This window comes from Cyprinodon variegatus, unplaced genomic scaffold (genome assembly GCF_000732505.1).
Source record: "Cyprinodon variegatus isolate N-32 unplaced genomic scaffold, C_variegatus-1.0 Scaffold782, whole genome shotgun sequence".
In the NCBI taxonomy this organism is placed as follows: Eukaryota; Metazoa; Chordata; class Actinopteri; order Cyprinodontiformes; family Cyprinodontidae; genus Cyprinodon; species Cyprinodon variegatus.
This window is the reverse complement of record NW_015151235.1, coordinates 34,776-47,774: the sequence shown is the minus strand read 5'-3', so window position 1 is coordinate 47,774 and position 12,999 is coordinate 34,776. Positions and strand designations below refer to the sequence as shown.

The 12,999-nt window shown below is 41.0% G+C and overlaps 1 protein-coding gene across 1 annotated transcript in view; it reads right to left on the bottom strand.

Moving 5' to 3' along the window:
* The window catches only part of LOC107098486 (protein crumbs homolog 2-like), a 36,014-nt gene that overhangs the window by 20,797 nt on the left and 2,218 nt on the right, over positions 1–12,999 (bottom strand). The window contains exon 2 of the mRNA XM_015396204.1: positions 218–910. Within this exon, the coding sequence (XP_015251690.1) occupies positions 218–910 (693 nt within the window). The remainder of the gene's footprint in view (positions 1–217; positions 911–12,999) is intronic.

The following is a 12,999-nucleotide window of genomic DNA, read 5'->3' as shown; positions in this document are numbered from 1 at the left end:
GGATGGATGGATGGATGGATGGATGGATGGATGGATGGATGGATGGATGGATGGATGGATGGATGGATGGATGGATGGATGGATGGACTGTCTCAACAGCCACACTTAATTGTGCAAAGCATATTGAACACAACACTATAGCAAGAAAAAAAAACAACTCTAAAAAACATGTTGACCAAGACAGTGGATACAGATGTGTGTGGTAGTGGGACCTTACCTGTGAAGCCTACCATGCATTCACATTCATAATGGTCCTTCTCATTGATGCAGGTAGCATTGTTTTCACAGGGCTGAGAAGCACACTCATTAATGTCTATTTCACAGTTGTGTCCTTGAAAACCTGGCACACAGAAACAATGGTACTCTGCCACTCCATCAATACAAATGGCACCATTCTGGCAGGGTTCTGATAAACACTCATTCACATCTTCCTCACAAGTCATGCCCTTGAACCCTGGTGCACAGTGACATTCGAAGCCATTTGGTTGTAACACACAAGTGCCATTATTCATGCAGGGTTTGTCAATGCAATCAGTCACACGTGTGTTGCATTCTTGACCTCCGTATCCAGCTGGACACCTGCAGAAATATCCATGGAGCTGGTCAACACACAGTGAATGAGGCTCTGAGCAAGGGTTGCTCAGACAGTCATCCACCTCTTCTGTGCAGTTATCTCCTGTAAGTCCATCTGGGCATACGCATTGGTATTCCATTGTTCCTGGGGTACTGGTGCACTCTAAACATGGCACAAAGAAGCAACCATCGTAGAGTTCATCGCAGTTTTTTCCCATGTATATTACACCTTCTCTGGCACAGATACAGGCATAATCATCCATGGTGTCCACACATGTAGCCCCATTCTGGCAAGGTGCAGACAAACATTTTTCTGATGTGGCAGAGCACAGGGTTCCTACAGAGAGAAAAAATAAGTTAGTGTGCGGTCAAACAAGTAAATAATCTATTTGTATGTGATTTGCCACCAAGCCTTGCACCCATCAAATGGTGTTATGTTGTATCAAGTTATTTAATTAATTAAGCAAAAATAGGGAGAGCTCATTTCCTAAAGCTGTATTCACACTGGGCGCGTTCTGGGTGTCAAAGCGTCTGATATACATGCAAAGTGTAGGGGGGGGTGGCGTGGAGAGGTCCAACAACACGTCCGAGTGTCGGGAGCAACGCATTCAAGTGTTTTACTGTCAGAGCATCCAGACACCCGAGCGTTCGACGTTGAAGTTCAGTAAATGTAACTTTTGCCGCTGGATGTCGGCCAGGTAGGCCTCCTTCTTCAGTTTAAAGGCATCCCTTACATCCAGGCGCCACCGTCACATTCCGGGATTGCCGCCATGACAGGCAACAGAGACCTTTGGCCACAGTTTATAACGGCTGCATCAGCAATGGAGGAGGAGACCATGTAACAACCCGACTCCATATCGCCAACCTCGTTCGGGATCTGGGAGAAACTCATCCAGAGGTGGGAGTTAAAGACCACACTGACAGAGGGATCCACCACACATTCCTAACAGACCCTCACAACAGGCCTAGGCCTGCCAGATCTGACCAGCTTCCTCTTCACCAGAGTGCAGCCCCTCTCTTCACCAGAGTGTCTGAGACATGTGACCAGACATCAAATGACACAACTACAAAGTTGATCATCAACCTCTGGCCTAGGGTGTCCTGAGTCCACGTTCACTTATGGACACCCTTGTGCTTGAACATGGTGTTCGTTATGGACAAACTGTGATTAGCACAGAAGTCCAATAACAGAACACTGCTGGGGTTCAGATCAGGGAGGCCGTTCCTCCCAATCACCCCTATCCAGGTCTTATTGTCGCTCCCTACATGGGCATTGAAGTCCTCCAGTAGAACAATAGAGTCCCCTTTTGGCACACCATCTAGTACCCCTTCCAGGGACTCCAGGATGGCCAGGTACTCTGCACTGATGTTGGGCCTGTAAGCCGAGACAACGGTCAAAATACCTGTCCCCAACCCGAAGGCCTGGGACGCCTCTCATTCACCAGGGTGAACTCCAACATGTGACTGACCTGGGGGGCAATGAGCAAGGCAACCCCTGCCCACGGCCTCTCCCTGTGGGCAATGCCAGAGTAGTGGGGCTTCGAGCCTCTCCACAGTTGGGACCCAGAACTCAAGCTGTGCACGGAGGAGAGCCCGACTATATCTTGCCAGTAGCTCTCAACCTCCCACATAAGCTCCATCTCCTCCCCTTACAGCGAGGTGACGTTACAAGTCCCTACAGCCAGAAGCAGCGTGTGTGGACCGGGTCTTCAAGGCACACCGCCTCAATTGCCAACCAGTGCTCTCCGCACCCGACCCCTATGGATCCCTTTGCTGGTGGTGGGTCCACAGGAGGGCGGCCACACGTTGTCTGCTCAGACTGGGCCCCGTATGTGAGCCCCAACCCAAGGCCTATCTCGAGGGTGGGGCCCCTGCTATGCTATACCGAGCGACGTCACTGTCCTTGATATGACTCTCTCCATAAGGGTCTTCTGAGCTGCTCTTAGTCTTACCCATCACATCCAGATGGTACAATAAAGGAAGAAACCTCTTGGGCTCGCGCAGACAAGGGTACTTGATAGTAACCTTTGAGCAAATCAAATTTACTCACATACTTCGCTGTTCCAACATGATCAACGCAATCTTCCATCCGAGGGAGTGGGTAGGAGTCAGGTTTTGTAATGCTGTTCAATTTCCTGTAATCAGTACAGAATCTATAAGTACCGTCAGGTTTTTTAACCAACAAACATGGTGAGGCCCAACTGGAACAAGATGGTTTAGCCAGGCCGTTGTCCAGCAAATACTGAATTTCTGTCTCCAAAAACTTGCTTTTCTCTGAATGAACACGATAAAAATGTTGACGGATGGGCTGCGCATCTTTCACATCAATATCATGCTCATTTAAATTAGTACATGTTGGAGTGTCACTAAACAAAACACGAAAATCCAAAATTAACTGCTTTAACTGCTCACTTCTTTCTGTAGACAAATGACTCAATAAAGTTTGTAAGTTAGACAATATCTCAGAGTTCTTAAGTCTTGGTTGAAACACAGCATCATCTGGAGTTTGCACATCCTCATCTAATCCTGCTGTGCAGCTCAAGTCTACTTTCACAGAAGCAGCAACTGCCTTCACATCTCTTTCCTCCAGAGTATGATCAAAATAAGGCTTTAGTAAGTTTACATGGCACAGTTGAGTTGGTCGTTTACGGTCTGGGGTAGAAACCATGTAGTCTAGTTCAGACACCTGTCTCAACACAAAATATGGACCGTAAAACTTTGCCTGAAATGGTTAACCCTGAATGGGAAGTAAGGCAAGCACCTTATCTCCTGGGTGAAACACTCTTCTTTCAGCTTTTTGGTCAAACCATCGTTTCATTTTTCTCTGAGCCTTTTTAACATTCTCATAGGCTAGTTTGCCAGCCAAGAAAAGTCTGCGACGAAAACCATTAATTTATTCAAACAAATTTAATGGTGGATCAGAACTCTCCAAGTTCGATTTTAGAAGAGCGAGAGGACCACGCACCTGATGTCCAAACACGAGTTCATTCGGACTGAACCCTGTACTTTCTTGCACAACTTCACGAGCTGCCAGAAGAAGCCAAGGAAGAACTTCTTCCCAGTCTCTACTCAACTCTGTGCAGTATGCTCGCAACAATGCCTTCAGGGTTTGGTGAAAACGCTCTAGCGCCCCCTGGCTTTGAGCATGATAAGCACTAATTTGCTGATGAACTACACCAAGTTGTTTCAAAATCTCAGCAAACATACGTGAAGTGAAGTTGGTTCCTCTGTCTGTCTGAATGGTCTTTGGAATTCCGAACACTGAAATTAAATTCGACAAAGCTTTGACCACCGACTTTGTCGTAATGGTTTTCAGAGCATAGGCTGCAGGATAACGGGTGCTTCTACACATAACTGTCAGCAAATACATAGATCCTGACTTTGAAGGAATCAGTGGGCCAACACAGTCCACGATCAAGTGTTCAAAAGGTTTACCAGCAGCCGGTATGGGAAAAAGTGGAGCTGGTTTCAAGGTCTGATTAGGTTTCCCAGTTAACTGGCAAGTGTTAGGACCTTTTTGCCATGGGAGACCGTATCAGGGGCATAATGCCTTGGATAACATAGCTCCTTGGATCATTCGGGCACTCAACAGCCCCATCATGTTAAGGTGGCAGCTCATGGGCAGCTATAATTTTTAAATTATTATCAATAGTTAAATAATGGCCTGCATGGAGTTTGCATGTTCTCCCTGAGCGTGCGTGGGTTCTCTCTGGGTACTCCGGCTTCCTCCCACAGACCAAAAACATGACTGTTCGGTTAATTGGCTTCTCTAAACTCCCGTTAGTGTGTGTGACCCCACTTGGGATTAAGCATGTCTGAAAATGGATGGATGGATGGATAATAAGACTGGCATCCTAATAAGATGCCCGAGCCACCTCAACTGGCTCCTCTCGATGTGGAGGAGCAGTGGATTACTGAGCTACTGACCCTATCTGTAAGGGAAAGCCGAGACACACTACGGAGAAAACAGATTTCAGCCGCTTGTATCCGGGACCTCGTTCTTTTGGTAATGACCCAGAGCTAATGACCATAAATGAGGGTGGGAATATAGATTGACCGGTAAATCGATAGCTTTGCTTTTTGGCTCAGCTCTCTCTTCACCACAACAGACCGGTAGAGTCCTCTCATGTACTATACAACTACAAAAACAGAGCGTGTCGCTTAGAGTTTTCATGTAACATCTGTATATTGGTTCTGACCAGATGACCCAGCCCCTGTAAATCCCCCTTGTCAGTATGGCTGACCAGGCTATGCAAAAATAATATTTGAGATGCTAAGTGCAATTCTATGGTTGATTAGTAGAAGTAGGTCAACGTAGCTGTAATATTCTTTCTAAAAATCTGATATTGGATTCTATGGATGCTTACAAAAGTGATAACAATGCAGACTTAGACCAAAGATTCAACAATGATTTTCCTTTAATCATAATTTTTTGTCTGACAGACCAAAGTCACAAAGTATATTCTGGATATGAGCGAGTATTAAAATGAAGGATGAAAAATGGACTGCAGTTGCCATTTAGGGTTGGAGCTTTGGGTGTATTTAAAATTACCTTGATAAACCAAAAGATAGAGCCGTTGCTGTAACATATGATGCCATCTTTTGTTAACTGTAGATAACATTGTGTGTTTTTCCCTTTGCATGTCTATTGTAACTTTTTCATTTTCTGTTCTTTTCACATTTTCTTGGTGTAATGTGCACAGTGTGCATACGATAAAGGATAGCACAATTCTATTCTATTCTGTTCTATGTTAACTAGATTTTGATTCTACTAATGATATTACCAACTCAGTGTTCCTTTGGTAAACTTGTTTTTTTCCTAGATGAAGCTACTAATTGAGTGTTTGTGTACTTAAATTACTTTTAAAGGGGACTTATTATGCACAATTCCCCTTTTGTATGTCGGGTCTCTACTGCTCCCAGAAACAGTGTAAGAGCAAAAATAGACTCATGCTGTAGCTTGCATGAGTCTGGCTGTTTGCAACGGGCAAATAGTTGAAATCTTGCAGGTAATGAACAAGCTTTGAAAAATAAGATAAAAATGCATGATAAACAGGAAATAATCATCATGTTGCTCATTAATAAATAACTTTAACTCCACCTGCACATAACTGAAGGAAGATTTATTCACTAAGAGGATGTTCAGCTCCCTGTTTAGACTTAGAAAGATTTTATTTGACATTTTGTTTACAGTGTAAAACTAAAAGAAATTCGTTTGGAACAGCTCTCTGGACAATTTCATCTTTTTTTTTTAAAGTGCAGCCTTAAAAAAAATATATATATATATATGTGTGTGTGTGTGTGTGTGTGTCAAGAATACATATAAACAGTAATATGACTGTAAATTTAAAGTTCTAACATTTTTATATAATGATAAAATATAATAAAATACAATACAATAAACACATTTTAAAGAACATTCAGTTCTCAGTGTAGTTTATTACATTCACAAAGGCAGCAGAGTAAACTGAACAAAGTAGTCACACCAGCTGTCAGTGCTGTTTTAGATCAGATCAGTTATTGTAGCCCAACCTGCCTTGGATCTATTTCTTACTAATTTAGAAATTGTGCCTGTTTGACTGGAGATCAAAAGGACAAACTGTCTCTTAAATCAGAGCGTATATATTATAATCATCACACACAGCAGATAAAGAACAAGGCTTACTATTAGTGCATCTTGTTAATCATACTACCCTCTAAGCTGGAGCTTCTGTGTCTGTACAGAAGATAAAGTGGTAAATCTCTAACCGGAGAGGTCAGAGGTCAACTGTCCATCTGAATGATGCATCGTAAAGAATTGTTCTTTATTGTGGACAGAGGTGTGTGTAACTGCACATCTTTTGCAAAGGACATTGCCTTCGGTTTTATTTTTGTGTTCTTTTTAATTTTATGAATTTCTTGGAAACCTGCTTTAATCCTTGACCTGTTTTTCCCCTTTCACGACAGAGGGATGATGTCATTTTCAATTCTGATTAAGTTGCATCCTACCTTTAGTCTGAGGTGGAGACACTAACTACGTTTGAAATTTCACAGATTACTGTGGGCTTTAGTGGGGGTTAGCCACCTGCGCAGCAAATGAATTACAAGTGGTTGTCTGAAGATTAGATCCAAGGGATGTAAGAAGGTGTAAGAACAGTTTCAGGAATGTCTGTAGGATTTAAGAGAGGAAGTAATCGGGTTCTTCCTTGAAAGAAAAACAAATCATGCACAATAACGCAACATAATGCAGTGATAAGCCATGTTGAGGAGGTGTCATCTACCAGTGTGCAAAGAGTATTTTACTACAGTAGATCTCAAAAGAAACAATACAACCTGGACACGTGTAACAGGGATGAACTGGTTTCCAGTATGAAGGATTGAAATAGTTACAATTTTAATCAGTGGTGGATAAAGTACTCAGCAGTAGCACTTGAGTAAAACTATTGATACTCATAGTCAAATTTTACTCAACTTGAAGTAAAAGTTACTAGGTCAAACATCTATTCAAGGTATAGAAGTACGCACTTTTGAAAATACCTATGTATTCAAAAGTACATGCTTTTAAAAGTGCTTTGGTATTAAAAAAATACATTTAAAATGTTCTAATATCAATATATTTCTGTATCATTTTCCGAGTTATTTTAAAGAACCTTGTAACTTTCAGAAACAACTTGATGTATTGATGCGTAGAACCACCTGTTATAGATTCTGCACTACCTGGAAAGAACTTAAGCTTAAAAATGCAAAAAAAAATAAGGACAGTTTTTGTGATTATTATTTCTTTCTTCAACACAAACCAAAAAGGAAACAGGAGTGTCTTAATTCTCCTCATACTTTCTCTATGGAAAAGAAGTTTGAGGTTGAATCTATTAATAAATAAATAAATAAATAAAAAAAGAGCTGCAGATTGGGTCATAAAGTGATGAGATGTTGGAGATCGGCCTATTTCTCAGTGTAGTCCTGTTTCTCTGACTGTGACTAACTGGATGTGTTCTCTTCATCCTCTGACATGGGAGCTGGCTCGGAGCTTGTTTGCCTTTCTGTGTTTCCTGGACTGGGAGCTGGTTGACAGCTGCCTTCTGTATCTCTGCTTCTTTCTGTATCTCTGCTTCTGTCTCCTTGAACCCCAGTCAGCCTTGGCAGATGGCCGCTCACACTGAGCCTTGTTTTCTTCCTGTTAAAAGGGAGTTTTTCCTCTCCACTGTCGTTATGAGCATGCTTAGTGTGAGGGATTGCTGTAGAGTCAATGAGTCGATGCAATCAACTGGTTTTCCTTAGATAGAAAACTTTGAATCAATTTGACTGGATGATCTGATGAACTGTGCCTTGAGATGACATGTGTTGTGAATTGGCTCTATAGAAATAAATTTAATTGGATTAAATTAAATAAAATTCTAAGGTGTTCAGTAACTTTCTATGGTGTAATTACAACTTCATGTTGCACCCTGAGCACATTTCATTTTGATATATCACATTTGTTCACTGTATTATTGATTTGTTTAACGTGATCGTTAATTGTTTGGCTAATTCTGTTGTTTGGAACATCGCATCTAGTTGATGTTTAGACACATCTGATCTGTGCTCTACGTTAATGTAAGTGGTGGGAGAAGCAGAAAAAGAATTGAAGAAGAAGAGTGCTAGAGTGCGATGGATTGATCTGCATGTCTATGCCCGGCTGCTCCAGAGAGAACAATGTTAAAAAAGAAAAAACGTGCAGCATGGGGCTAATAAAGGTTATCAAAAGTGAAGTCATTTCTGTTTCAGGAGTGCAACATTCACATTTGTATTTCTGACTAATCAGAATTTCAAGAATAAAACAATTTTATTAGGACAAACATTGAAAAAACTGTAATGTGACAGCAATAGCTCTGAACATAGTAAAGTATGTTTTTTTACGTAAAAAATTTTAATTTTACAATTCAGTTTATTAAAACTCTTACTTTGGGATGTAACCCAAAGAGAAAAACATGGAGAGCAACATTTTCTACTAGTTCCAGCGTTTTTTATTGTCATTACATTGTCACAAGTACCGAGCAATGAAATGAACTCTTTGTATTCTCATTCCCTTGGGGAGCAGTGGGCTGCCATTGTGCGGCACCTAGGGAGCAGTGTGGGGTTAATGCCGCCACTCCCCAAAGCAGGCATTAGTTAAGGACCCACACTGGCAGCTGTGATACAAACCCAGGCTTCCTGTTTGCAGGACAGGTGACTTACCACTTGATCTAGCTGAACTTTATTGATTTACCTCTGCAGTTAACCCATCCCCTTGGGGAGCCATCCGCCACCATCGTGGGGTGCCCAGGGAGCACTGTGGGGTTAAGGGTCTTGCTCAGAGACCCAGAGTGAAGCTTGAAACCAGGACCTCAGGATTCCAAGCTCTATGCCACTCCCACTTGGCAAAACAAAGCAAACTCCTTCCCCCAAAACTAGAACTAAGCACCAAAGGTGTTTTTTTTAAGAGTTTTCCACAAAAAACATGGGATAATTAAACTAATTTGGTCTTGATAATGGCATCCTCATTTGTCCTCAATATCCTATTTGCTGTCAATTAAGATGTTTTAAAACCTTTGATGGGGATCATTTTGCTGTTTTTGGGATTAATGCATATTCTATATGGCATTTCAAATAACAATTAGTCATTTCAAGAAAAGAAAACGCAAGAATTTTTGTAGTAATGTATTTTATTTAGTGCTAAAATACTATTAGCACTGAATTCCTATTCACCAGTAGTTAAAGTGAAACAAAAACTCAACTCCCTGAATGATGATGTAACACTATTGTCTACCAGGCATTTTATATACTCTCTGCGTAGTGTACATAGTTAACAGCATTATTCCCAGCAGAGCTATTTTATCGCCTCAACCAAGAAAAATTCTGTATTTGACTGTCAGTTCTGACTTTTTGCTAAATGACACTACGTTATATTCCCCTAATCCTCATTTTCCCCTGGTTCTTCACTCAAGCAGCTTTGACAGCCACCATGACCTCTTCAACCTCTCCATTTTGTAATCGCTTTGGCGTCTTGAGGACAATCCCCCTGCTCCTCTAATCTTCTGGCACGATACCTGTACAGATTAAGTCTTTAAGACGGAATGTTCGTTCCTTCATAGATCCTTCCTCTTTAGCTCTGTCTTTGGGTGTGTATCTTCGAATGGAGAACAGTGTTTATAGATAAACATAGGGAGGCAGGTTAATTGTAGTCTGGGTCGAGTTTGTGACATCACAATCTGCCTCAAATCTGACTGAGATATGTTCTTACCTAAGCTGCTCCACATGACAGCGTAGTGTGAGAGAATTTTCTTGTAGTTACTAAGAGCTAAAAGACATCCAAACACACCGTATGCTAATAAATAGGTTCTGTAATTACAAATACAAAAACCTCTTTTAAGTACGGCACAGTCAGTTGCAACAGCTTAATTGGCATTCCATTCTCATATATGAAAAGCTATATATGCTTCATATATATTAGAAGCATCAATAAATTCTCATTTCCTTTAACATATTTTGATAAAGACGGTTGCAGGTTTTTTCCTTTCCTATATTTCCTATCTGTTTCTTTTATTCTTATCCATCTGTAAAAGGACAGACAACTTAAACAATTAAAATTTACTGTAACGAAACCTGATACCAGAAGGACACTGTATGGTGGCACAGTTTGTAGCACTGTTGACTTGCAGCAAGACGTTTCTGGGTTTGAGTCACACTCAATTTCAATTCAGTTTATTTCTATAGCGCCAATTCACAACACATGTCATCTCAAGGCACTTTAGAGTTCACCAGATCATCCAGTCAGATTGATTTAAAGTTTTCTATCTAAGGAAAACCAGTTGATTGCATCAACTCATTGACTCTTCAGCAATCCCTCACACTAAGTATGCTTGTAGCTACAGTGGAGAGGAAAACTCCCTTTTAACAGGAAGAAACCTCCAGCTGAACCAGACCCAGTTTGAGCGGCCATCTGCCGGGGGCCGACTGGGTTTCAAGTCTAGTCACAATCTAGTATCTTTCTGCATGGAGTTTGCATGTTTTCTCTGTGCATGTGTGGGTTCTCTCTGGGGTCTACAGCTTCTAGGGATGGAACGAACGGTTTATGAAAACCGTCCGAACCGTTCGGTTCGACTGTCTCGGTTCGGTTTGCGTGTGTTTCATTCGGTTCATGCGCTGCTCCTTTTTCTCATAGGTGAAGCGTTTACACTCCAGAGCAGAAGGTGGCAGTACTGCGACCAAAGCCAACCACCAGTAGTAAACAAGAAGAAGAAGAAGCGAAGCAGCTTAGCTGGGTGTAGCAGAAAAAAATCAGTTGTTGTGGAGAATTGTGTGGGTTTGGCGAGTGGGAAAGAACAGGAGTTGGAAGACGCGCCAGCAGCACTTTATAGGTCTGCTGTATGGGACCACTTTGACTTTAGAGTGACCTACGATGGCGGCGGAAAGAAAGTTGTGGATAAAAGTGCAACAGTGTAGAAGCATTGTGCAACACGTTTTGTTTATGCTAACAGCAGCATGACCAACATGTCAGGCTAACCCTGAAATCCCACATACTCGGCCAGCGCTCCGCTCCGCTCCGCCCCGCCCAGCTGCGCTCCAGACCGCCTGCGCAAAGCAAAGCCTACAGCCTCTGCTGTGGCTCCCGTCCGCTCCACTCTGAGTTCCTTGGACATCGTAGACAGCATGCGCCAGATGATTAAATTTAAAGCAGCAAAACATGCAGAAATGATCCAGGGTTTCCGCGGATCATTAAAAATAATTACAATTCATTAATTTTGGGGGATTTTTTCATTAATTTCATTAATTTTTATGGGATTTCAATGTAACAATCAACATATACCGAACCGAAAACCGTGACCACGAAATCATGAACCAAACCGAACCGTGGAATTTTGTGAACCGTTCCATCCCTAACAGCTTCCTCCCAAAGTCCAGAAGCATGACTGCTAGGTTAACTTCGTCTCTAAATTGCCTTAGGTGTGATTGTGTCTGTGTGCATGTCCTACCCTGTCTCTGCCCTGCGATAGAATGGGGACCTATCCACTGCCTTTTGATCTGATTTTTGAGTCAACAGCACAAACAGTGATCAGACCCAAATGAAATGAAACAGAAGGTAATAAAGTATTCATAAATTCATAAACAGCTGTAAGAAACAAAACAAAAACAAATTTAACCCTTTTGTCTTCTTTTTGTATTCTTCTTCAGAGAATATACATTTAGAATGCTTATTCCATTATTATATTTGATACTTCAGAAAGGAGCATTTATACAATGAATTTACACCATAATACACGACAACGTCCAAGAAAAGGAGATGATGGACACTGGTTTAGAAGATTTATAGGTAAGAAATCGAGAAGAAGAAAACCAAACCAAGCCCCCCAAAAAGTCTGCTAAAATTGCAGCTTGAATAAATTTTTTTAAGATTGAAATTTGTTTGTTGGGGAAAAAAGATGATGCTCTGAAAACTGAACCATATTGACTGCTGTGTTTGTTTCAGTATTATAAACTGCTCATGTTCTGCTATCCCTTCCCCTCTCTACCACATTTTAATGTTACTTAGTTAAAGAAAATAAGATCTTAAGCAGCACTGAAGACAGGAGAGGAGCAGATGTTCTGTATTTGCTTCCCTCTGTAGCTGGTAAATGGACATTAGAGGACATAATGATCCATAATAATGTTCTATAATACGATTAAGCGGTTTCTTTATAGCTTCCTTCTTATCTGCTTCACTTTGTCTTGACTAAATTAATATATTTAGAAAAAACACTTCATTGCCATTTTAGGTTTTTTTTTCTTACATATTCATGGAATCTTAAAAAGTTTAACAGGTTGTTTTTTTTACGCCAAATGGATAAGATGTTCTTTAAAAGAAAGATAGAAAAAGAAAATATCCATCAAAAATTGTTCCAAAAATTCAAAAAATGTGTTTTTCATTTTTAACTAGAGAAAAATCTTCAGACCCCACACCAAGCAGATGCATAAACATATTGCACTTTTGATAAATCTATCAATATGCTCTATCCAGAACAACTCAAGTGGAAAGGTTTTAGTTTCACCTGGTTTAATTTCATACAAATTTTTATTTAAGGAACTTTTGGCTATCCAATTATTAATTGATTATTCAAAAGAAATTATTGACAGATAAATTAATTTGGGAAATAATCATTAGTTGCAGCCCTAATCTATTCGAGCCCGTTTGAAGGAAAGCTCCTGCTTTAGGTGGAGGAGTTAAGTATTTATGAGTGAGGGATCAATAGACTGCAGAATCTGCTAGTTCAATCTCTTACGTTATGCTGTCTCCAGTTTTTCTCATTGTAGCTTAATCTGGTCTGTTCCTGTTTGGCTGTGACTCCATCCTGGAGAGAAATATCAGCTGTGCTGCTGCCATCAACACTTTTGTTTATAGCTGTTGGAGATCGGCCTGTTTTTCAGTGTAGTCCTGTTTCTCTGACTGTGACT